Genomic DNA, 24,906 nt, shown 5'->3' on the forward strand with positions numbered 1-24,906 from the left:
GGAGCATGTTCATGTTTGTGTTACAGGGCTCAGGGTCTCGCTGCTCAGGCTGGAGGAGTTTCTTGTGATGGATTATCTCTGATGGTATTTAGCAGGCAGCTCACATACAACAAACAAAGGCTGGCAGTGTTTAAGACAGATGTCTTCCAGCAGCTTAATACACAGAGATAGGGCTACGAGCAGTTCCATTTTGCCACTTTCGTTTTTAGCCTAAGTCCATACTTCAACAAATTATATAGGAATACCCTTCTTGAGCTTGTCCCTATCATGCAGCTTATCTCTCTGTCGTCATCTCATGAGAGGTATTTTTGAGTAGCTGATACTTGCTAAGTGATACCCCATTCCCTGGTGATGGAAGAGATCTTATTTACTGTGTGGTGTTAATTACTAGCTCTGGCATGATGCTGAGTACAGCATGGTGTGGTGTGGCCCCCCTATATGTTACCTATAGTGTTACTGCAGTCACATGGCATGTGGCAGAGGCCGTGCCTGTGCGACTAACAGATGGGGCTGCAAGCAGCACCTGATGCCTAGTTGTGCCCAGCAAATCCATGTTTGAAACATGACTTACTATGAAATCCATTTCCCCAGGCCCCTCTCACGTTCTGGAGGGGCTCTTTTCCTGCCCATTGCTTGCTTAAGTGCAGAGTGTAAAAGCATTAAAAAAAAAAATGAATCTCTTTGACTTGCTGCAAAGGCCTGATGCTCTTGAGGAGGCCCTTAGCTGACAAGTCAAACTCTCAAAAGGCCCCTGGGAGCAGGTGCTGGCACCGCTGCTCATTCAGCCCTTCTGCACACTGGTTTCACTGGCCGGTTTCACTCCCAACAAATAGTGCAGGCAACCTTGAGTGTCCTTTGAAAATTTGTCAATAGACATCTTATTTCTTTCTGCTTGCACAGAACTGCTCTGCTTTCAATTCCGCAATGTAATTGTAGTGCTGGGTTGAAGGCTGCAAACAGATTTCTTCGACATGTGACATCAGGAGTGGTACCTGTGCAAGATATGGCACAGGAAGACCTCTCCATTTATATATCTTTATGCTTTGCTTATTGCCTTAGGGATGCAGCTGTCCTGCACATAAGCATCTATATATCATATCATGTCTTCTGGCCAGCTCTGATACAGCAGAGAAGGATGAGAAGACTCAGCAAACCAAAGAGTGACTGACAGTATATGGTGATTTGAGGCAGTTCACTGCAGTTCAAGCTGATTTTTAGTCCAGGATGAGCAATAGCTGCCAGACCCATGAGCTTGGTGCACTATCTCAAGAACAAATCACTTTGAATGGAGGGGAATAGAGTTTTTCACCAAAACCTAGATGATTATTAAAATCTGCAAAACTGGCATTGCACGCACAGAAGGGCAGAAGTTGCCAAATTCTGCTCAGAGATACTTTGTTGTTATCTTAACTCCTGGAGCAACTGAGACACATTTCTCAGCAAGGATTTTCAAAGCTATCAGTGAAAATCCAACAAAACAAAACATTAAGTACCTTTTCCTACACGTGTCCTTCCTGGCCTCATTTCTCAGCTTCCTCATGCAAATCTGCCTGTATAGTATCTGTTGGGGTCCCAGCCTGGGACTTCTGATAGCCACACTGCTTTTTGTTACTGTGGAGAAAGAGGATATGTGATGTAAGGGGTATGGTTCCTACACAGAAACGTTGTAGCATTATATGGGGTTACACAAACCGATTGTTTAAGCAATGTAATTGGCCCTGCAGCTGGTGAGTTTGATGAGAGGGAATCAAACTGCTGCTGCTATTTAGTTTGCAGTCCCCCAGTATGTGTGTTATTCCCAGTACGATGTGTTATTCCCAGTACAGTGGAAGCCAGTGCATCCGTGTCAGTTATTTTTCTAACCAGAATATTGTTTTTCTTCTGACCCCAAACCATGCAATGTTGGGAGAGTGTTTCCAAGGAAAGTATTGCACTGTCCTTGCCTCCTTCTTCTGCTTTTCCCTCTGCATCCGTCCCTGGCCACTGGCAGGGACAGGGCACTGGGCTGGATAATCTTTGACCCAACCCAGGCTGACCACAGTTGTTACATGCACAGGTGGTAGCTGAAGCCTCTAGCAGGGCTCACAATGCAGGTGTGGGAGCTTTGGAAGGGACCGAAGGGGGTATGAGAGGCGGGATCCCTGTACCTTCTCCACAAAGTCAAGGGAGTCCGAAGGGCTCGAGCTCCCCTGGGGGTTCCTGCCTGCAGAAGGTCAGCGTGACCAGGTCCTACCTTAAATGCTCTTGTAACTGCCTTAGTTCATGCTGAGGACTATTCCTGGCTCAGGAACAGGGCTGACCAGGTTGCACAAAGTTACCTTTGGTCCTTTGTCCCATGCAGCACAAGTGCAGCTGAGACAAAGTCCGGAAAGAGTCCCTGCTTGCTGCTCGCACAGCTGGGCAGCTGGTGCACCAGAACATTTTGCTTACGCTGATTTAGCTGTTGGAAAATTTATTCCAGTAAAGATCTTCCTGTTGCCTTAGACAAGGGATTTTTTTTCCATGTTTTGTTGTCAGAATCCTTATCCCCATCTGTTACTGGGGCCAAACAAGCTCCTAGCCCTGACATCTCATTCATGGTTAAAGCTTGCATTGTAACTTACCTTAAGAAGCTGAAGGCTGGGGGCAGATTTTGCTCTCACTAAGGTTGGCAAGAAAACTGCCCTTGATTTCCCTGGGAGCAGGACTGAGCCCCTCCTGACAAAGGGGAGATTTTAGAGGAGCTGTGATGGTCGTGGACAAGGTCTTGTTGCTTTGTCCTTTCAAAAGAGAACGGTTCCCGGTGGAGGAACAATCAGAATATTTGTCTCTTTAAATGAATGGCTCTCAGAGCCTGCACCGAGAGGCAGTCTCCCTCTCTGCGGCTGTGAGGCTACTCAGAGCCTCCAATAAATCAGCATGCAGGAGCTGAGAGCTCTGTCCTTGAAGAGATGCACAGTGACCTTGCTTACGCTTACTCTGGAGGAATAACCAGGGGAAACATAGGAGCCCAGAGAGCGAGCAGTGTCCAACCAAAGGCATCGCATTCTGCATGCAAATGCTCCGGTACCGAAGGCAGGGTTCGGACAGCATGCTGCTTCTCAAAATGCAGCTTTCCTGCTAGCCTGACCAGATTGCTGCTGTTGTTTTTTTGCAGGAGATTGAATGAAATCCTCACGATCATTACATGCTTGTTCAATAATAGCACACCCCAGTCACGTCTCCTCGCAAGCACATTTCGTTGGAATCGCTGAGCAGAAGCAAAGAGGAGCTGACGACTATGTGTTTCCAACGCGGGTTGCCGGCGCCCTGTGTTTGCCATTGGCTGCAGTTTTCTGGTTTATTTGCAGCTTCCCCCATCTGGAATATGAAAATGGGATTGAAGTAGATAATTGCTAGCAGCGGGTTTTCGAGAGAGGCTTAGAGGGAGCAGAATGCCTTTCGCACAGCACAGCCTGCCTGCGCTGGAAGAGCTCTGAGAGATGATTTTAGATGTTCCCCACGTCTGAATCTCCTGGAAACTTTACCGTGGAAGCGAGCCATTGCGCACAATCCTGGAGCTCACATCCAAAAGGGGCAAGGAAGGGGCAGCAGGGCCGAACAATGGGATACGTTGTCCTTGGATTGCTCAGAGAAAAGCCAGCAAACGTTCCCCTCGGCTTCCCAGCAAAAAGGGCGTGAAGGGGACAATGAACTGAATTTTTCCCGGCGGAGCTTCAGTGGTCTTTCAGAAGGATGGGATACACTGACCCTTCGTCAAGCAGGGATTTGCTGGGAAACAGAACTTTGTTCTTCATATTCATCTGCGCCTTTGCCGTGGTCACCTTGCTGCAGCAGATCCTCTACGGGAGAAACTATCTCAAAAGGTAAAGGGGGGTGGGAAGGAACTGGAAAAGTTGTCTGATGGGACTGGAGGGAGGCAGAGATTGAGCCTCACCATTACACCGGTTCAAACCACTTCCCGGTGTTGCACTGACAATATTAATAGGTTGTCAGTCTGGGAGAGCACATCTGGTGTCTGTAATGTCTGATAGATTATTAATAACTGGGAACGGTGGGCAGGTAGGCATATAATGACTTGTGTGTTTCTTAGATTGTGGTTTAATCCTCAGCTATTATTAAAATCTAGGTCTTACTTTACTTAAGCTAGACTGACTTGTATCACCTGAGTATCTGCCCCAATCAGACCCTGCCATATAGGCTTTTCACCCTATGTAAATTCAAGCTGGAATGCCTTGAGAGGTTGAATTAAGGCAGCGTGGTCATTGGCTAAACTTTAGTGTCATTAGAAACAAACATGATGCAGTTCCCAAAATCAATAGTAGCAATCCTAGTGTTCCAAATATCAGAGAGAGCACTTTATTTTTGCACTGCTGTATTCTCATGAGCTTACTGCTGAGACTGCTTTGTTGTAGAGCACATCAGCCTTTGATCTGCAAGTGGTCCTGCTCTTATTACAGCAAGCACCAGTGGGGATCTACGAGTATTTAACCTTGACCCACGCAGAGTTTATTTTACTGAAATCTAGTTTGAAGAGTTGTGGCTTGTATGATTTTATTTAAAGCCTGTTTCTCTTACAGGCTTGGAGGTAAGTGGATTTCAGTAGTGTAGGCAGCTGCTGTGGAATTTTTTAGTGGAATTTAGCTGAAATTTGCCAAAAGAGATCAATGGTTTGGTTCTTGCCAGGTTTGCAACTCATGTAGTTGTTTGTCTTGTGCCAAGAGCAAGCAAAATGCTGACAAATCAGCAAATGTTTCTCACTGAGAGGGGGGATAGCAAGCATGATATTAATATGTATAGACAGGAGTGTTGTAGATTAGCCAGGAGCAATTTGTGTGCCCTGCGAAGTCTTGACTGAGGGACTCTGGTGTTTTGGGCACTTCACTGCCAGAAAGATGTGGCTCAGTTGGAAGGAACCAAAGGATAGCAGCAGGTGTAGAAAACATGGCAAATAGCTGGGCTTGTTTGCCTTGGGGAAAATGGAGGGGAGACATGGTAACTGTCTTGAAATACCCAGTTTCTGCGAAGATGAAGGTAATGAACACATCTCTCTGACGACTCCTGAGATGACAAGAAGTGATGAGCTTAAGTTACAGCAAGAAAGATTTGTGTTTAACCATGAGGGAAAGCTTTTAAAGATTTAAAGGATAAAGCTAGCTAAAAAAGCATAAAATCTCCATCTTTGGGGTCTTCTGGGATCCATTAGGTAGACTAGGGTAGTACTGAGCTGCCTTGTCGAGAGGATGACTCGATGGCCAACTGAGGTCTCATCTAACCTTCCTTTCTTAGTTTTTCCCGTTTGTCCTAGAGACCTTGCAGCCAGTACTTTCTTTCCTATGTGTAAATGAATTGCAACAGGATAAGAGCAGTGAAAAATAAATCCGAACTATAGGTTGAAATGAAAAATAGCCGAGTAAAATTAAAATGGTGAGAAGATACAACTATAACCCTTACACTGAGTGATCTCTGTGGCCAGTCTCTGTCCTGCCTCATACCCTGGGAGCCTCTCCTGTTGCCAGAGGCTAGCAGGGAATGGAAAAAAGGGTGATGTACAATTCCCAGATGTGCTAGGAAAAAGTTTGGTTTCCAGCACTGCCATCCCGGGGCTCAAGGAGGGAGGTGTGCCTACATTTTGTCTCTTTGACTGCAAACCACTGTTTATTTAATTTTTTTCATTCCGGCTTGTAACGATTTGTCATTTTTCCTTCTTTTTTATTGCATGGAAAAGTCTCAAAGAGGGTTTTCCCCTCACTCAGTGCAGGGAGAAAGCACTGATCCTCCTTTCTGCTGGGAAGTGGTAGTTCCTGTCCATCACAGAAATAAAAATGCAGGATGTGGCAGTGTCAGGCAGCCAGTTATTAGCGATATAAAAGTCATTTACCTGCCAGCCTACATCGTTACCTTAATATCATCATGAAGGCACTTCTTCACTTTTTCTTTCCCTGAAGAACACTGCAGTGACTGTTCCCAGGTTGGTTTTCTGCCGGCTGCTCCACGCAGGGCTGGCTGTAACCTTTGCTGGGTCTCTCCTTCCACAAACCTCCCGCATCCAGTGCCCTGCTAGAAGCTGATGCCGGCTGCGAGGCTCCTTGGACGCGTTGTAGCGTGCACCCCCAGGGACCATGGTGGAGCTGGTGGTTTTGGAGAGCCTCCTTGCAGAGGGGAAGTGGGATATTTATAGTTTCAGTGCCGCTTGCCAAGCTGGAGCTTGGGGACACTGCCTAAACCTAAAGCCATTCACTCGCTAGGGTTCAACATCAATAACAGGCCTCTGGGCCTCTTCCCAAGGCAGCGGGAAGGAATTCAGTAGTATATTTAGAGAAACCTGAAAATTGCCCTGAAATAATATTCCAGTGAATGTACGGTGCTTTTAAGCCTAAATAGAGCACAGGGCTGGCTCATTTCTCTGCAAGAAGGTGGGGGAAGTGGCTGAAGGCCAGCGAGGCCTAAAGCAAACAGCTGAAACCAGCAGCTCGGGCACAGCGCAGGGGAATGCAGAGAAGGGGCTGGTCCCAGTAAGTGACATGGACATCTTCATGGAAGACAGATGGAAAGAAGCAGGAAATGAGCCGGTTTTATTGCCATAAACCCTCCGAAGCTCCCCGTGGGGGTGCCGTGGAGGCTGGTGGTCCTGCATCCACCTGTGGCCTGGCTGCAGGGACAGCAGGCCTGCAGGTAGGAGAGGATGCTCCAGGAAAGAAACTCTGGTCAGAGGAATTTGAGAAGGGGTCCACCCTCTGGTCAGGTCCTCTCCTTCCCTTTAATGAGCTATTAATGAGCTCCTGGTGTCACCGGGCAAAGGGGAGAACACAGAGATTGGATTTCTAGGTATTCACACATTTTTCACCCACTGTATAATGTTCTCTGCTCCTTTGCCTGCTGTTTTATAATGTGCTACTGGAAAGCTGAATCCTGCCCCTTTTTCCCCCCTTTTTCCTTTTGGCTTTTCTTCCTCTTTCCCATCCTTTAGCAAAATGAATGTCAGTGCTCTCAGCAAGGCCAGTCTCTCATCCCCATAACAGCTAACGTCTTAACGAGAGACTTAAACTCCATGCTGGAGAATAACTTCGGGAGCTCTGGTCTCTGTAGCTCCTGATCCCGAGTAAAAAGGATGATGAAATGAGATACAATTAAGGGACTTTAATACGAATCTCTGGGGTAATTATTTTTATTTTAGGATTAATATGATGATTAAAAATCCACTGCATTGGTCTGTTAAAGTAGGTTAAATGCCATGGACTTCTGCTTAAATCCAGAGCTGCTCCTTGCTTTTGTATTGACTCATCTTTCCAGTGCACAGCTTTCAGATGAATTTGCCTTTGAATCAGATGCTCAGCTGAGGGCTGGCCTTTCTTTTTTTTTTTTTTTTTTTTTTTTTTTGTGTGAGCTCTTGTTTGGCCAGCAGGGAATAATCCTGGATTACATCAGGAAACTGCCACTAGTTTAAAAACTGTTGAAATCGTCCCTGTCCTCATCTTTCAACCTGTTGCGTGGAAGAAATCAATAGGACTGTCCTTGCTTGCTTTGGCAAGGGAAAAATACCAGACTAATGCTTTGTTATATGCCTATTTTATACTGGCAGAGTTCACTAAGTGTTGTTTTTCTAACAGCCCGACTTTCTCCCAGAGTGAGAGTCAGCTGAAGAGGTGAATTTAAAAACACTTTTGAGCCAAGATGAACACATTTTCAAAGCTATTGAAGACTTAAACAGAAATTACCCTAGAGTCTGTCAGAGGGGACATGTACAAAACCTCAAAACTAACTCAGCAAGAAACAGCAAATCTTCCCTTGCAGACAGACTGCATTATTTGAGACCATCCTGAGACTGTGTATCCCAGGTTAATGCTCTTCTTGTTGCAGGGTATTCCTGAGAGTGCTTCAAGGTCTTATGGAGAGTAAGGAGGTGGCATCCCCACCTTGCCCAACTAACCTTGCAAGGACAGGGAGCCGAACCAGCTCCCTGGGAGGCTGGAGGTGGCAATGGGATGAAGCAGGGAGCTGATAGATTAACTCAGCTGCTGCCACAGCCATTATTGCTGGTTGTCCCATTCCCTTATTTGTTGTTGCTGGTGGTTGCTCTACATAATGCTCCTGTCTCCCCACATCAGTTAAAATTAGAGAGCTCACAAGTACCTGGCATGTGAATTAAAGCTCTGCAAAAGTCTGCAGACACTTACAGCTCTGTTGAAGGCTGCAACAGAGGCTTTTGTTGTGAAAAGTGTCCCGAAGCCAAAATCCTACCCTCAGCTACCTGAAGGTAGCTTTAAGTGTTTTTTAAAGTTTTTTTCTGACTCATAATTTCCATTTGCTTTGAAAGAAAAGCAGCAAGTGGCTAAAGTTTTAGTACCAGAGCATGGAGGCATGTTACTTCTTCTAGCAAACTCCCTGACAGATCTCCTTAATGCAGAAAACAGGGGTTGAAACCCTGCTCCCTGTAGACTTGCTTTATTTCTAGCACCTCCGCTGTTAAGATGGGAAAACGCAGAAGAGCTAGTCCCTGAATTGCCAGTCCTTGTCCATTCCCCGGATGACAGTAATTTAAGGTAATGCAAGTCAGTTATTCCAGTATTTTACATGTGCAAATTGCATTATCCTGAGTGTGACATTCTGCGCTGCATCACACTGATCCTTCCTGAGCTCAAGCCATGGGTGCTGTGAGTCGCCACAGGATGCCCTGCAGACATTTAGTCCCCGGTCCAGTTCCCCACGAGCCCACCCCGCACAGCAGTGGTTGGCTTGTGTAGGGTTGGGGTCATGTTGGGCTGTAGAAGCTCTGCAGAGCTTCGTGCCCTGCAGGGGTGGATCATAGGTGTCCCATTTACCGGCCAAGAGGTGACCGTCACCCTCACTGATCCACAGGACACCCAGCAGCAGCTTGCGTCAGTCAGGGATCTAGGCCTGTTTTTGTCCATTCAAACAGCTCTTTTTAGATATTTGGCTTAAAATCTAGGCTGGCTCTGCTTTCTGTACTTTACACACATCTGTTGCCTTTGTATGACAGAGTCGTGGTCGAGTTTTCCCAATGCTCAGCATTCAACACCTGTGAACTAAACTATTCATCCAAAGGAGTTTGAAACCCATTCCATATCTTTCAAAAGCATCTCTGTTATAACCTGCCATCAACTTGCTTTATCTCATTTTGAAAAAAATGGGTGCTTCCTTCTACATGTGTGGGCAGGTACAAAGCTCAGACTTCCCTGTGTTTGTAGAACAAAATTTCTGCTAAACCCAAAACTTCTGCTTGGAGTTGTGCTACACCGTGTTCCCGCACAGCTCTGGCTGTGAGCGATCAAGTCAGGGCCACTGCTCACCTCGGTGGCCACTGTTGAAGATGTCCTGTTGATTTGGTCTTTAATTTTTGAACTGATAGGAGTTTCTTGATTGTTCTTACTCTTGCTGAATGCCATTCAGACCAAATTGCCGTGCAAAGCTCTGTATTTTCATACTTTCACTGTGCCTCATTCTTAGCCTTGATTGCTTTTTCATTTCATTTCTTGTTTCGTAATTCAAGTGTACTCATTGCTCAGCAGTCCATGCCTCCCTCAGGCAAATTACGGACTTAACCTCCCATCTCTTTGAGGTGTCCTTGCCCTCCATTGCTTGCATCCGTTTTGCATTTTCATCAGCCCTGCCGATAGCCACTGTCCTTCCGTGCCCTCTTTATGTAGTTAGTTTTATGCGTTAGCTCTTGTGATGGAAACCTTAAAAGCAATGTCTATTGCTGTAGTTTCATGGCACTTACCATAAGAACAAATACAGCCAAGCTTTTCACAGTCCCAGATGAAAATCTTGACTGTTCAACAGCATGGAAGGCTTGCACACATGGAGAGAGGGAATCTTGCCTACTCATGTGGCTGACACGGAGTATGAGCACAGTGCCTTTATCAAGCATTTTGCTTGTAATCTTCCACCCAAACCCTTAGCACAACTGGGGCTCGGTGGTTATGTTTACACTGAAGAATACAGCACAGTTTAGGGACACTTGACCTTGTAGTAAATATATCAGCTTTGGAAACATGAGTTGCAAAGCAATTAGCTCAGTCAGGTCTTTAGTGCCCTGGTGAGACTGCTTGTGGTACCCATGCTGTGTCAGGTATCTTTGCACTGAGCTGCAGTTTCAAGTGTCAGAATTTGCTGGCATCTTAAAATACTTGGGATTTCCTGTGAGACTCTGCGTCTGGGACTTGATCGGTCCTTTTTCTTGATAAGTTCACAACCCGCTTCACTGTCAACTGTTGTTGCTTTTATGCTTCCCCTAATTATTACAAATAATAAGCTTTTAATTACGAATAATTATTACAAAATGCTGATTTTCTATTGCTCCTTGGATGTTTATCTTCCAGCTACAGATCAGAAAAGGAATGTTCATATTGTTTTATCTTTCTTGGGAAGTCATTTTAGATCGGGTTTTTCAGAAGTTGCATGTGAATATCTGATACAAAATTTATCCCAAATGTGAGATGTGCTGTATGAAACAAAACCTTTTTTTTTCCTCTATAATAGCGGTTATAATCCAGAAGCTTCCCACCTATGTTTCCAATTTTGCTCTTTGTGCTAGTCAAAATATACTCCTCCACCACTTTATTACTAGCATTTCCCTCCAACATGTAGAGCCAGGCTCGTCCCCAGGGTAGTGCAGTATGGGCCAATGTGTCATGTAACCACATGTGCCCATTTCCAGCATCCTCCATCCATGTTTTCCTCTTCATGGGACCTATATTATATCGTATTGCTCTCTATTATTGCAGGGAGTAGAAATATGAACATTTTGCTCATTTTACTGGAGAAGTAAGTATTTTTTGGAGCTTGATAAGTCAGATGCAAATCTGCTTCCACTGAGTGCAAATGTGAGTTTTAATAAACTGTTCAAGTAAGTGTTTGCCTTTCACTTGTCAGCCAATTTCATTGTCTTCAGTGACCAAGTCTTGATCCCTTGTCAGCAAAGCAGAGTTTTTGGACTCAGAGGCTAGTGCAGCTCAACTCCTCTGGTTTGGGTTTGATCTCAGGGTCTCATTGCTTCCTAGTGGATGCCTTATTTACCCCTTGATATCTAGGGATTTTTGAGCGCCTCTGATGTCTTCTCAAGTGCTGGGTAAATAAACTTGCTGTTTCTGGCCTGTGCAGAAGGCAGATTAAGATCATTGATTTTCCTCCCAGACTCCACTTACTGTCTCCATTGGCTCCTACCTTTTTCTTCATGACTGCAGCAGTCTGTCACATTGCTACATCCTGATATTCCCCCTTTTTTCCAACCTCCTCTGCCTTCTGATCCATCTTAGTGACTGTTTTCAATCACTCTAATCTACAGGTCATTCATGCATACCACTGGTTTTGTTTTATTTTCCATCCACCCTGGGGACACAGTGAGTCATATTTTCCATATTTTGCAGGAAAGAAGGAACTGGATCTTCAGCATGATTAATCATCTGACTTTCCTATCTCTGTGACATCTGTGTTAATAGTCTAGGGGGATCACTTTCCAGTTGCCAGGAGAGTAGCAAGATCATTTAACACTGAAGTCTTCAGTTCCTCTTCTCAAGGGCACAAGGATTATGAAGTGGGGAAACTGAGGTAGAGTGGAAGTAAGTAATTTTCCACTGACTTTGGGAAGCCAGTACATGGCCTGGACTGTCAGTTTGTCAGGGCAGGGCCTGCATATGGCATCGTGTTTGGGTGGCATGGAACAGTGTAGGGCAGCACCATTACCAAACCTGAAGAAATAGGATTGTAAAATTATTAATGGAATTAAACTTAATGGGATCAAATTAAAATTATTAATGGAATTAAATTAAAACTATTGTATGAAATTAATGTATATATTATTAACTTGTAACTGAAAGAGGAGCCAAGTCAAAAAAGCTGGGCTTCCTGTCGTGTCCCAATACTGTCTTTGCTAAAGAAAATGCGCACAAGGAAGGAACGTGAGAGTTGCTAGAAAGAAAGAACAGGGAAAGTAAAGGCGAGTAAGAGAGGGAGTTCCAAAAGAAAATGCAGTAATGTGCCTTGCTTGTGAGGACATTTGTGCCTTCCTTTCACCCCTTCAGAGAAGGCACCCTCTGCTTCCCCTTGCCTGCCCATCTGTGGTAGACCAGCAAGCTGAGTCAGATTTTGGCTTTGCTTCACTGGTGTAAAATGACATTGGTTTCTGTCCATTTTTGCTTGCCTCTGGGTTTAGTCTGCCTCTGGTAGATGCAGGATGAGGGTAGTGGTAGCTGTCACCTTGGAAGATGAGTGGAAATTGCTTTCTGGCTGGGATAAAATGAGATGAGCTGGTGGTTTTGGGGAGTGAGTTGGCTCTGGAATGCAAGGTGCTGCTCCGTGCCCTCTCCTCGCACTGCTCGTGTGATGCCCTAGACAGGCTCTAACATGCCCAGTAGTGCATAAAGTCTTTTGTCTCTCCATTTATTTGCTGTAGAACAGCTCACTTTAAAAAGCCTTCTTGTCTGAGCTGAATTTTCACCTTGCCTTCATGCTTCAGAAAGGCAGCAAGACCCCCCTGAGGTGGGATCTTGGGGAGAAGGCAGCGCAGACACAAAACTCCTTGCTGCAATCCATCCACTCTTGTTCGTTCTTGCCTACTAGTTCAAAAACCTCATAATTGTTCAAAACCCGCATAATTGATGTGCTCTGCTATTAAAACCTCTGCTTGTGCAGGGGTTGTTTCTTGTTTGGATTATGGCAGTGAGCTTTTTGCTTTGCTTCCTGCTGCTTCGACAGCCGGTCTTGACAAGCCCTTCAGAATTACTGCTGCTTTGTTAATTTTCTTCCTCTTTTTCGCCCCCTCCCTCTATTCTTGCCTTATGGCAGTGTTTATCTGACCACATACTGTTTCTGCATTTACAGCTACCAATTAGGTTCAAAATATTGCCTTGACATTTACCTGAAATTCAAGGTCTTTCTTGCTAAGACATCCAACTTAAGGTGTTTGTTGAACACGAGGTGCCAGGTTGCTCGTTCTCCTATACGTTAGGGGTAAGTCCGGTGATTAATGCTGTCCGTAAGCTTGTGATGTCTGTAAACTGGCAGTTGGTTTGCCCACAGCAAAACTTCCTTCATGAGAAATTTGCTTACAGTGAATGCACAGAGCGCTGATAGCGTTTCTGGTTATTACATCTTTTATAAAGTTTTCCCTTGTCATCACCAGCATCAGATGCTGGGGAAATGTGCTAATTTTAGAAGGGTTAGAAATAGAAAATGGAAATAACGGTAGGGCAAATTGAGCAAATGGCAAAGTTCCACCATTGGTAATTGTTGGTAATGATCCAAGGCTTTGATGTTGCTTTTTTTTTTTTTTTTTTTAACTCTGTGACATGAACTGTCCAACTTACATAGAAGACCTCTACATCTACGTCATTTCCTTGCCTTTCATTCCCTTCCCTTCCCTTCTCTTCTTTTAATCTCTCTTAACCTTCTTTTTTGTCTTGCTTCTTTTTATCTGCCTTTTCTGTTCACATCCTGTATATGCATCCCTATTGCAATTCTGATTCACAGAAGCTTAATTTACCTAATTTTCTACCGGTTGAAGTGTAGTTAGTGCTGAGAGTGAATGTGCTAGTATTTAACTACCATAATATGCCAAAGAAACCTGCTGATGGAGCAGTTCGTGACTCTGATCTATTTTCTCAGTTTGTTTGCAGATTTGGACAGATAATATTTATGAACATTTAAAACTCACAATTGAAAGCATTAGAAAATTTTACATTTTTACAACTAAAATCTCCTAACTCAGGGCTGATTGACTGAAATCAATGGTGATACTTGGAGTAATCTTGTTAGGAACAGAATTAATTCGGGTCAGTGTTTGCAAATGTCTCATCCTTGATTTTTTTTACTCAGTCTTAATACTAAAAACCATTATTTGTGGGAATTTTTCTTACTAGGAGGAATAGGCCTATTGAATATTCAGTCCAGAAAATGCTGTACGTTACGCTTGTGTCAATCTTGTGGACTTGCAGTGAGACACAGTCCTATGAGCTGTGTAATGTCTTCTATGGTATGTTTTGTGTATATATAAGCCTGTATGTTGCTAAACTCTGTAGCACCTGCTCATTGGAAGAAGAGCACTGGATGGTCCCTTTTTCCTGTCTCATTCAAGATCCGACACTTGGCTTGCTCCTAACCCTAAGCTCAGCTCACCACCTTGTGTTTTCTCCTTACCATGTAGAGGAAGAAGCAACATACCCTGCACCCTGCTTGCCCTCATCAGGTATTTCTGTACCTCAAGTCCCCCGGTCTACCATTTCAAAGCTGAGTATTTTAAGCTGTTCCTCATGAGACATACCTACCAGTCCTCACCATTAGTCTTCCCGATCTCCTCTTGGATCTTGCCCAACATTTGTGTGTCCTCCTGTAAACTTGATGCCTCAGTGAGAGTACGCGGTGTTCCCAAAAAGGCCTGATGAGGTGGGAGCATTAGAAAGTGATTTTATCATTTCCTTTGCTTTAGGGACAGATCCCCACACTACCTTTAAGCATTTACTTCGCTTTCCTTCCAGCTGTTACGTGCAGAGTGAAGATGTACAAAGGGAAAAGGCTTTACCAATTGTTTTAATTCTTCATTTCATCTCCCTGAATTTTGGCTACACTTTAGGAGAGTTAACCTCTGAGGGACACATCGATACCTGCTACTTATCCAGATTGATGCTATTTCAGTTTGCAAGTTAGTATCTAAGCTCAAAATAGCCAATTTAAATCCAATTAAAAATTTCAATTCCAACTTGGTTTTCCCACACTTCTTCTCCCTCTCCCCATGCATCATTCACTGCTGCCCTTAGCAGTTAAAACATATTTTTAAGGCCATACATTTAGATGTCTTTTACAAGGACATTTACACTATTCTGCCAGAGTCATAAACTGGAGCAAAAAAAGTGTTAGACTATGATGCATGGGAGAGAATCATGGGTGTTTATTTCAACAAGCCTGAAAGAGAAGGTGTCTTAGTCAAAGTGAGAATTTTCTCATATTTTCTTCACACCCAACTTCTACTTAGAAGTCATCACCTCGGGCAACCTCAGCTGATTAAAAGCTGTCAGAGCAGTGTTGAAGGTACGTGACTCCCTGGTAAGCCACAGCACTGCATTAGCTTGCAGGCATTACAGTATAAACTACACACCCTTTGATGTCATTTTCCAAGTTGAGGGGGCAGTTTAGGATGCTAGCCCTTTATTTTTTCACAGTGTTTAAACTACTCCCTACCTCCCTCAGAATTTCCTTTCACAAAAAGTGCCTTTACCAGAAAGTTGGTTTTCAATATAAAAAAAAAAAAAACAAAACAAAACCAAAAAGATTAAAAGGCACAAAGCATACAAGAATAACCATCATAGATCCTTTCAAAATTTGTCATTTATAGGTCAAAAAAAAATTTGTGGTGACATGCATTGCACAATTTGGGTGGTGGGATGCTTCTGTCACATGTGCCCACACTACAAGCAACCCTGGGCTCCCTGTGCTGCTGGCAGAGGGAGGCTTTGCAGCAGTGATCAGCCTCCCCTAGGGGAAGGACAGTCTTTGATCAGGTGAATCTTTCCCAAACCTAACTGTACTGAGCCAGTCTCTACTGATTTTTAAGGACCAAGACAGCTCAGGTGGAAATGCCTGCACTGAAGATATTTGGACAATGTTGTCTTAAAAGAACTATGACAACAAGGAAGTTATGTGCACGTGTTTCCACAGTACAGAGCAAAGAAATACTTCCTGCATGTTTTGGGAGCCCTGTAGAGCTACTCCACTTTTCTGCTGCAGGAAGCAGAGAGGCCTTTTTTAATGCCCTATATCCATCCTTCTAAACTGCCTGTGCTGATAACTGCTGCCAGTTGGACTAGGGGATGGAGGTGGTCTGAGAGATGCTCCAGTCCTTGCAATCAGCCTGCTGACCAAAAAACCTAGTGGGGTCCTGGATGCCCTTTCTTTTGGGCAGAGCAGGCGGGCAGATTGCTTCCTGGCTGTTCCCACACAGCCCAGCCAGGAAGTTAACTTTCAGTATTGGCAGCACCAAATGTTCACAACTCAGCTGCCAGGCTTCTGAAATCACGAAATTGGGTTAAAACGGAGAAGCTTAAAAATAACAATCAGCAAGATTCTTTTTCATTGACTTCTGAGCCATAGGAGGAATTTGGCTTGTATTGTCAAGTGTTTCTTCAGACACAGCTTTTTTAAATACATGTGAAATTTCTAACGAACTATAGGTGGAGTTTCCAGAAGACTGCAGGCACCATGAGACTTGCAATGACTTTGTGAAAGTTTAGAAGACAGGGAGTTGTGATGGTTGTGATTTGCATTTGCTTAAAAAATACCGTCTTCCCAAGTAGGGAGAAGCAGCAATATGGAGTGATTTAGTGAAGTCAACAAATATGATAAATGATAAATCCTTTGCCAGCATGGCCAACAAATCAGAGGAAAGATCCAGTGCCCACCACATTTAACAACTATGGGAGATGTAAACTGGAAGTTTGGAATGTTTACTTCTTTGGCCCTGGAGTTTTTCACATCAGTCTCCAACTTTTTGTACTTGTGACTTGCTTAATGCATCTGTATGTTCTTGAGCACAGATGGTTGCTGGCCTTCCAGTTTAGTTGGGGCAACTGCTGGTGTGTTCAGACAAGGACTTGAAGAGTCTATGGGAAGTGAAAATTAAGTGTTTGTACGAGTAAGATAATGAATTGTGGTTCTTGGTATCTTTTTCTTGTTTTTGTTGATGTTTGTGTCATAGTCACCTTTCTGTGTTAAGAAAAAGGACACGAGAACTCGTGCTGATAGTGAACTAATGAATGTTATCAAATATCAACTGCCTCATTTTCTTGCTAGAGGGCTGCAGTTTAGCTGGCAGAATGGAGAGGAGTTGGCAAATTGGACCGGCACCTTTAATTTCACGGATGACGGAGCAGTGAAGAGTGGCAGTGACACAGGCACCAGGTACCAACACCAGAGGGAATGACTACAGAGATCTCGTGCTCTTTGTATGAACCACAAGTGTGGGCACAGGCTGTATGAACAAACAGATTTACAGTTTGCTTTGGCTGCTCAGTACTGCTCCCCGTGTCACATAAGATGCTGTGGATGCCCAAGCGCTGTGCTGTTTTCCCCCTTTGAGGTCCCAGGGCCGTTTTGGAACATGCCGTAAGCATCCATGCAGGAGGGTGACTTGTGTCCTGGCCTCTCCTATTTTCATTTCCCCCACCAAGGCCATATGTCAGTATATGGCAGTGTGGGAGAGTGGGACTTGGGTGGGCAGTGGGTAATGTCCCAGCATGCTAGTGTTGATGCAAGCAGAGCACACTGGAAAATCTGACCCAAGGCTTTCTTTATAACAGAATATATATTTTAAGAAAATGTAATTTAATTTGAAATCCTTCTAATCCTTCCCATTTGAAACACTTCCAGGGGAGAAGTGTTCTGTCAAGACAAGAGCAGAGTATTCCCTTTATTTACTATTCTGAGATGATTTAAGAAGTGCTAATGTGCTGTTGCACTTTTGGTACTTATTAATTTGTAGTAGGATCCTTTAGACTGACATATATGTATGAAGGGTCATGAAAGGCCATGTGCATAGGCAAGAAACTGTCTGCAGTTGTCCCCAAAGAGCTCCGTGACTATCACATGCTAACTGTATAAATCAGTGTCAGGTGTGGGGGACATTTGGGGTGTCTTCTGGAACCTCAGTTATAGAAAAAAGCCCTGCTGGGAAGACTGTCTAGTTCTCAGCTTTTGTACAGGGCAAACTCCAGGACCTTTACCTTGAGGATCAAAGTTTTGTGAGTTCAGTGCGCAGAGATACAAGGTGAAATATTCTTGTGGATAGTTAAAAAAGGACCTTTCGGTGCATAGTACTTACTCCCCGTCTCTATTGACATGAAGGAAATAAAAAATCCTGAATCACGTGTAGTATCAAGTTCAAAAAACAGCAGGAAAACCTTAGAAACACTTCAAGTTAAAGAAAAAAATAAAGTAACTAAAAGAAGCTTACATATAGTGAGTATGTATAAATAAAACTCTCCCTGGATAAATTACGTATTTTGTGGGAAATACCATCACACTATATTTCGGTAACCATATGCCACTACAGCTGTGGAGCTGAGAGCATGTCAAAGGCAAGTGGAAGTACAGTCTGACCTGCCAAAAACCACCCAGTCTCACTGAACCACAGCAATGCTGCAATTCCTGTTGGACTCTTAGCTGGAATGTGATCCCTATCAGTGCTGCTCAACACTCAGCTTGTTTAACTTGTTAAGGGAGCATTATGAAAACAACCAGATTAGCTGCAGTTTTTAGCTCAGAACAAGAGATGGATGGTTCATTCTTTCTAAGTCTGTATTTATGTATGCATGTATCTATCCGTCTGTCTATTTTGTTGCATTTTTAGTGTGTGCATCTACAGTCTGTATACTCAAAATCTTCAGCCTAGGCACTTGGCATATAAGAAGACCAAATGTGGCACAAAGAGAGATATCTTCTTGAAGATAGGGTAGGTTTAATAAGTACAGATTTCCCCCTCTAGGCACCCTTGGCCACACAATTGAACCATCATGGAGTGCAGGATGGAGAACCAAAATGCTTGAGTGAAAAATACATGCTAATACTGAACAACACTGAGTAGCAGTTCTCTCAATCTGTTTAGCCTCTTTAACAAGGAAGAGGTTCAGGATGCAAGTGTTTTTTATACAAGCAGGATCTAATTGCATGAGTTACGTATACATTCCAAAGGTTATAATAACAATATAAATACGTAAATGTCAAAGTCAGTGTCAGGTTAATGACTGTGGAGCTGAAAGATGGGGTTTTCGAGTTAGGGATAAATCTAGCTGTGACATGCATTGCACATAAACGTGTTACAGATGTTATTTACCCATTTGTCTACTGCTTGAAAGCTAAGTATACAGCAAAATAAAAAAGAACTGTATACGCGTAGAGGTGAGACTGTGGTGAGTAACTGCAGAGCTATGTCATAATCTGTTTGCTGTTTACCTTTGATCACCTTTCTTACTTTTTTACCACTAGACTTCTCCTGAGAATCTTAATATAACACCCAACATCAAACTGTTCATATCATTTGAAAGCAAGCCTTCCTCTAGTGAATAGTTCTTTCTGCCAAAAAGAAAACTTGCAGACTAAATTTTGCTGGCCTCATTTTACTTGTATACATTTAGACATCTCCAGAGAGATGTCTAAAGAGCACAAAACTAACTATACATCAGCATATGCACAGTAAATACCTTTCACTGCATGGCTCTGCAGTTTATTGTGTGTCATCACCTCCTTGTAGAAGGTTTTGTTTTTAGAGGTAGTAATTGAAATATGTACTAATATTCTTTTCATTAGGTTCTCGAATTCATATATTTACATGTACATTGGTATATTTTTATTCATACATGCCTGGTATTGTTCCAAGTATATTCTATAACTACTCTTTATCTTTTAACTGTGGTGCTGAGATGTTAACAACTCATTACTCATTCTGTAAGAGTGATTTATTAGATGCAAACGAAGGACTTCCAAAGCAAAAGGCATACTGAGAAAATAATTTCATTATAATTGCAAGGCAGCCAGACTTCACAAGAGTAGCGGCCGTATCAAAACCAATGAACCGTGAAGATCAAACATGGCAAAAAGGATCAAATAGCTCAGAAGTAAAGAACATCATGTTGTCTGATTTCCGTAGGAACTGATTCAGGCATTGACTAATGTACAAAGTAAAGTGTGGCTTGCAGCCGGCATGTTTTTTATTGTCCAAGGGAGTTCACTACAGTTTCAGAAGATGAGCCTTACTCGAGTTGCAGGCAGCTCCACTGTCCCAGAGTAATCAAGCTAACCAAGGCTTTTCATCCCAGGGCATGAGACACTTTTTTAGATTGCACAGAGCTGTTCCATGGAGATAAAAAGTGGTATCATGAACTTGGCTCACTCTGTGGTGCAACGGAGAGTGTGGATCAGGTTTGTGGCAGCTATTATTGTTGTGAGTAGTTTTCCCACAGAGGTCTGTATTTGCTGGGACTTTTTGAGCACCAAAAGCTTCATTTCCATGCATAGTGCATTGCTGCACATCTTTTAGGAAGCAATAAAGTTGTGAATACTTTATTCTTAAGAAAAGGTTACTTAGTAAAACATGTAAGCCTCCAAAGCCACCGGGTGGTGAGGCCAACTGTAGGTGTGTACATTCAAAAGAAGGAGGACTTTCCTGGAGATTCTTCTGTGCATTTGGGCTCTTTTCTAGAGCTCATAGTGCTCTGTTCTCCTTTAATATGTTTTGCAACTTACTGGGATTGTGAACCTTCATTCCTAAAGCATTTGTTGTTGCCAAGATTAAACTGCCTTAATGGTGTGATGATACATCTGGCCTATTGGTTGGGTTATGGTGTTCTCTGTCACCTTCAGTCCATCTGAGCTGAAGGTGGGGTTCAATATAGGACATAGGTAGTAAGACCACAGAAGCCTTTGATAGGTGAAAGAAGTGAGCTGTATACTTTCAGGCCTGCTGGTTCCTACACTGAATTCTCCAGTATGGCACATAGGGAACTTTGTCCCAGTGGCTACAAAATAGAAAGTGTAATCCACTGATTTCATCAAATACACATTTTACAAGAATGAAAGTCAGGGCTTGAACCATCAGACCTCGTTGACTAGGATGGTATTTGAGGATGTTCCTTAAGTCACAGAGCTGAACTCCTCATACAAAGATACTAAAATCTTGAGAAACACAAGGGGAAAAAAAACAACAACAATTGCTTGCAACAATAAACTGTGTTTTTGAAATGTTATTGATGTATAAGTGTTGTCATATGTTTTGTTATGCCTCCCAGGTGGTCATATGGATAACAACATCAGCGGCTTATTTCAATCAGAGTGATAGGGATGGGCTTGATTAAAACAGCTGAACAGCAGTTTTATTAAAATTGGAGAACTCTGAAATGAATCTGGTAAAACAGTAGTCCCTGCAGGATACCCCGCTGCTGCTTGTCAGCAGCCGGTGTTTTGATATGGTGATCAGGAAAGAAAAGAAACAACAAAGTCTCCTTCAAAATGCCCATTCAGTATGCTCTCCATTAAATCGTTCTGAGGGTGACGCTGTGAGGTGGAAAAGCCTCTAAATGGAGATGCATGGCAGTCTCTGGGGAAGGAGGCCCAGGTGGCACAGGGAGCTGTGGTGTTGGTTTGGGAGTATGTCTGCGAGATGGGCTTATCCCCAGTGAGTGAACAAACTGTGGGAGGTTGCTGGGACTTTGCTATGTCAATTAAGGCTGTTTCTGCTTTAGGTCCTGCTATTTCACCCCCATCTCTGCTATACTGACCAGTATGTTGGATGGAAATTCTGGGGAAACCTTGGTCTTGAATAAGTGGACAGATGAGAAGGGAACAACGTGGCACTGGCAGGAGTGGATGCGTGGTCAGTTCATGCTCCTAAATGTGGCTTAGGGCAGCAGAGCCAGGCAATCCCAAATGATCCCAAATGATTTTTGTACTGGGGCATGAGGACAGGTTATCAAAAGCAGAATGGCAGGGAGCAGCAAGTGCTAGTTTGCCAGAAACTCTCATAGTAGTGGTGAAAAACACATTTGCAGGGTATCACAACTGTCATCTCATCTGTACAGATGTGTAAAGTGCCTGTGAAGTCACTCGACTGGATCAGATAAGGACTCCAGAAACAGGACACTTCTGAGATATGCCAGACTGATGCATGGACTTTTCTAAGGTTAATAGGGAGGTAGAGCTATCAGTGAAGTGCTTTTAAGGGACAGAAATACAAAAGCTGCTACTCCTCTGTAAAAGATCAAACTATTGAATTTAGATCTGGTTTGTGGAAGCACTTTTGTTTTGTTTTGTTTTAACATAAAAATCTGGAAGATAAGCAGGGGATTCTGAGACATTTCTGGACACTTCTGGTGCTATATATTACCAAAAACACAGACAAACTTGTGACACTATAAAGAGATATCTAGTCAAACATTTCAAAATATCCTAGGTGGTTACTCAGGGGGTTCATAAGATAACAGCTGTTAAACTCAGGTACACAGTGTCTGGAAAGTGTGAGTCCTTATTCAAGAATTTCATCTCTTTATTTTTGTTTGATTATTCCAGTTCTTTTAGAAAGAAAAGCATATGTGAGCTAAAGATGCTATTTCTATCCTCATCTTCCAAAGCACTGGATATTATTTTTCCGTGGTATTCTGTACTGAAAAGCTTTCTGCTACTAGGAATTGCTTCCTGGTGCAGCACTGGTCCTCCCTACTTAGTTACCATATGTTTAGATTAAGTATCATATGTCTCTCATACTTTTTGGAACCCAAATCATTCTTATAGGTCCTTTCGTAAATCCTCAGTGTCTTGGACCCTCAAAGCTGAAGCAGCAGAACTGGATGCAGTAATTCCTGGGCAGCCCGCTCTAGGTGTCCCTGCTTGAGCAGAGGGTTGGGCTGGATGGCCTCCGGAGGTCACTTCCAACCTTAACCATTTTGTGAATTATTCTGTGAATGCTTATATTTTCATTTTTACATGACACTTCATAATGACACATTTTGTTTCTAGCTACAGCCACTTACTGAAAGTTAGTGATCAATTAGACACACATATATATTAACATTAGAGATGAAGATGGTAAGAGATTTAAACCAGTTAATGCTAGTGCCATTGGCATCAGCAGGAGATAGACAGGAGGAATGTGAACAATCTTTCTTCATATTTGTTGTCCCCAAGGTGGAGGTAGTTTCTGTACAGAAGACTCTTGCTTCTTCAGCCTTGCCTTTGTGCACACAGCAGCTTTTCTCTCACTTCAGTCTTTCAAGCAACAGCCTGGTGTGGACAAGTCAACACAGCCTCTCAGAGGGCAGAAACAACACATACAGCAATGAGATTTTTTGTGCCATGGCTCTAGAGAAGTGTAAGTTAATCTGAGGGCATCAAACATTTCTGCTTCACCTACTCGTTCTTGGAGCAGGGGGATCTCATTTAACACCAGTACGTCTACAGGTATTTTCTTTCACAAGGTATAGTACAAAAGGTCCTTATGGTTTCCATCAGCTTCAGAGACTGCTCTTGATCTCCGTGCTAATCCTGTAGTCCAGGCAGTGTCTGTGAGGGTGGCACCTGAGGTCCCTGTTTCTGCCTGCCATTCACTTACCTCTACATCACCTTCTTCTGCCCAACAGGGGTTGTACCTAAATGCCTTCTAACAAAAGCGTATGTGTGCAGTCGTAGGACGATATGACACATGAAGTGGTAGGTTGCTGTTTTTTGGGGGAAAATATCACAATAATGATGTCAGGCCCTTAAACCTTTTGACCAAACCTTGCATATCTTAACGTCACATAGAATTATTAATAGAGGCAAAATCTGGCAGGATTTGGTCCCTCACTCACAATGGGCTGATGAAGTCAGTACCTACTTGGCTTTGTTTTGCCTGAATTTTCCAGAGCCCCTGTAATCATTATACGCTCCACTTGAGCAATGCTTTTGCTAAAAAGTTCTGAGGATCCTCTGCTAGCCCTCCTGGATGAATGTGAGTCCCCATGTGCTTTGGGGATTGTGCCCTAGCACACTTGCAAGGTTCCTGAGTGACGAAGGTGACTCTAGACTTGAACTTGGCCATGGATCTGCCCATACTGATGAGTGCAAGCACTGCAAATTGGACATCTCTCTTAGTAAATATTCAATGGAAGCCTGCAGGGCTTAGTTCGCTTGTTCTCATTTCTTAGTCACTAGATAATGTGTATTTTTTGAAAGATCTTTGTTTTTCCTGCAGGGTAGGTGGAATTCTTCCTGCGATACTCTGCTCCCTTGCAGCGTAAGTGCTGCAGCCTCACCACGAGCAGTGCAGAACCAGCACTGCAGGAACGAGTAAAACGGGAGGGCGTTTGTGCAGCAGAAAATGGTTTCATTTAAAACACGCCTGACAATTACATTCAATTATATTTTCAAACTTTTGTGCAATGTATCAGACAAATCAGTGCCTCAATCCAAATGTCACTTGAAGACAGGATTGAAGTCTCAGGCTTTTTAATTCATGTTGCATGACCAAGAAAAGCTTACTTTTGATCAAAGCAGGAGCAGCCCGTCTGCAGATGATCAAAGACCTAAGCGTTAGCTGGTGTATTGGGAAGTCGGATATCTCTCTCAAGCTCAGTAAGCTGCTCAGCTGGAAGTGAGATTGCAATGGGAGACATGAAGGTTAGAAAAGAAGAAAGTCATGGTTATTTAAAACGGGAAAATTACAGAGCAAATGGCATCTCACTTCTGGACATCCAACACTGAGGGGCATGTCACTGGTGATAGATTTCAGCAAAGGAAGGGAAAAAAGTACAGGGAGAAGAGATTCTGGGGTGACATGTAAGAAGGGAGATTCTGGGGTGACATATACACACTGTTTTATGGATGTGAAACCTGCCTGTCATTCCTGGAAAGCTAAAATGCAACCTTTTCTCATAGCAAAAGGAGTAGCGTAGTCAGGAGTATCACTTGTCACTAATCAAGAGCATAAATCAAAATAAACTGCACTACACCCTTACATTTTAGCTGGATATCATACTGAGGAAGATGACGGGGAGGACAGTTTCCATTGGTGTTAATTAAGCTGGCAGGCGAATGTGTCTTTGTTCATGGGGAGCTCCGTGGTTTGGAGTGGGAGTTAATAGGCAGGAGCAGCACTTGGAGCCCAGGGAGTGGGTGAGACTGATGCCTCCTGTGGGAGAAAAAGCGGGCTGCTCTCCAAATCCTCCTGGCAGGACCAGGCTCCGGGCCCTGCTGAGCAGAGGAGCTGGGTTTAGAGGACATCCACAGGGGCTGAGGGAGCTCGTGTTCCTTGTACTAGAGCCTGGTGTTGGGGGAAAGGACAGCACAAAGCCCTTGTGTGGGAAGAGGTCAGCCGGAGCTGCGGGGAGCTGCCTCTGCTAATCTGCCTCAGTGTCTGGAACAGGAGGAGGAGAGACTGCGGGGCAAATGAAG

The 24,906-nt window shown here is 43.6% G+C and overlaps 1 protein-coding gene across 4 annotated transcripts in view; it reads left to right on the forward strand.

Annotated features, from left to right (window-relative positions):
- ST8SIA5 (ST8 alpha-N-acetyl-neuraminide alpha-2,8-sialyltransferase 5) overlaps positions 1–24,906 on the forward strand; it is a 75,288-nt gene that overhangs the window by 27,820 nt on the left and 22,562 nt on the right. For 3 of the 4 annotated variants that reach the window (XM_040540606.1, XM_040540607.1, XM_040540608.1), the window contains 2 exons: positions 3,137–3,845; positions 16,783–16,890. In XM_040540606.1, coding sequence (XP_040396540.1) covers positions 3,715–3,845; positions 16,783–16,890 — 239 coding nt within the window. In that variant the 5' untranslated portion in view covers positions 3,137–3,714. The remainder of the gene's footprint in view (positions 1–3,136; positions 3,846–16,782; positions 16,891–24,906) is intronic. The other variant, XM_040540609.1, reaches the window with a different exon arrangement.

This window comes from Cygnus olor, chromosome Z (genome assembly GCF_009769625.2).
Source record: "Cygnus olor isolate bCygOlo1 chromosome Z, bCygOlo1.pri.v2, whole genome shotgun sequence".
NCBI classification, from domain to species: domain Eukaryota; kingdom Metazoa; phylum Chordata; class Aves; order Anseriformes; family Anatidae; genus Cygnus; species Cygnus olor.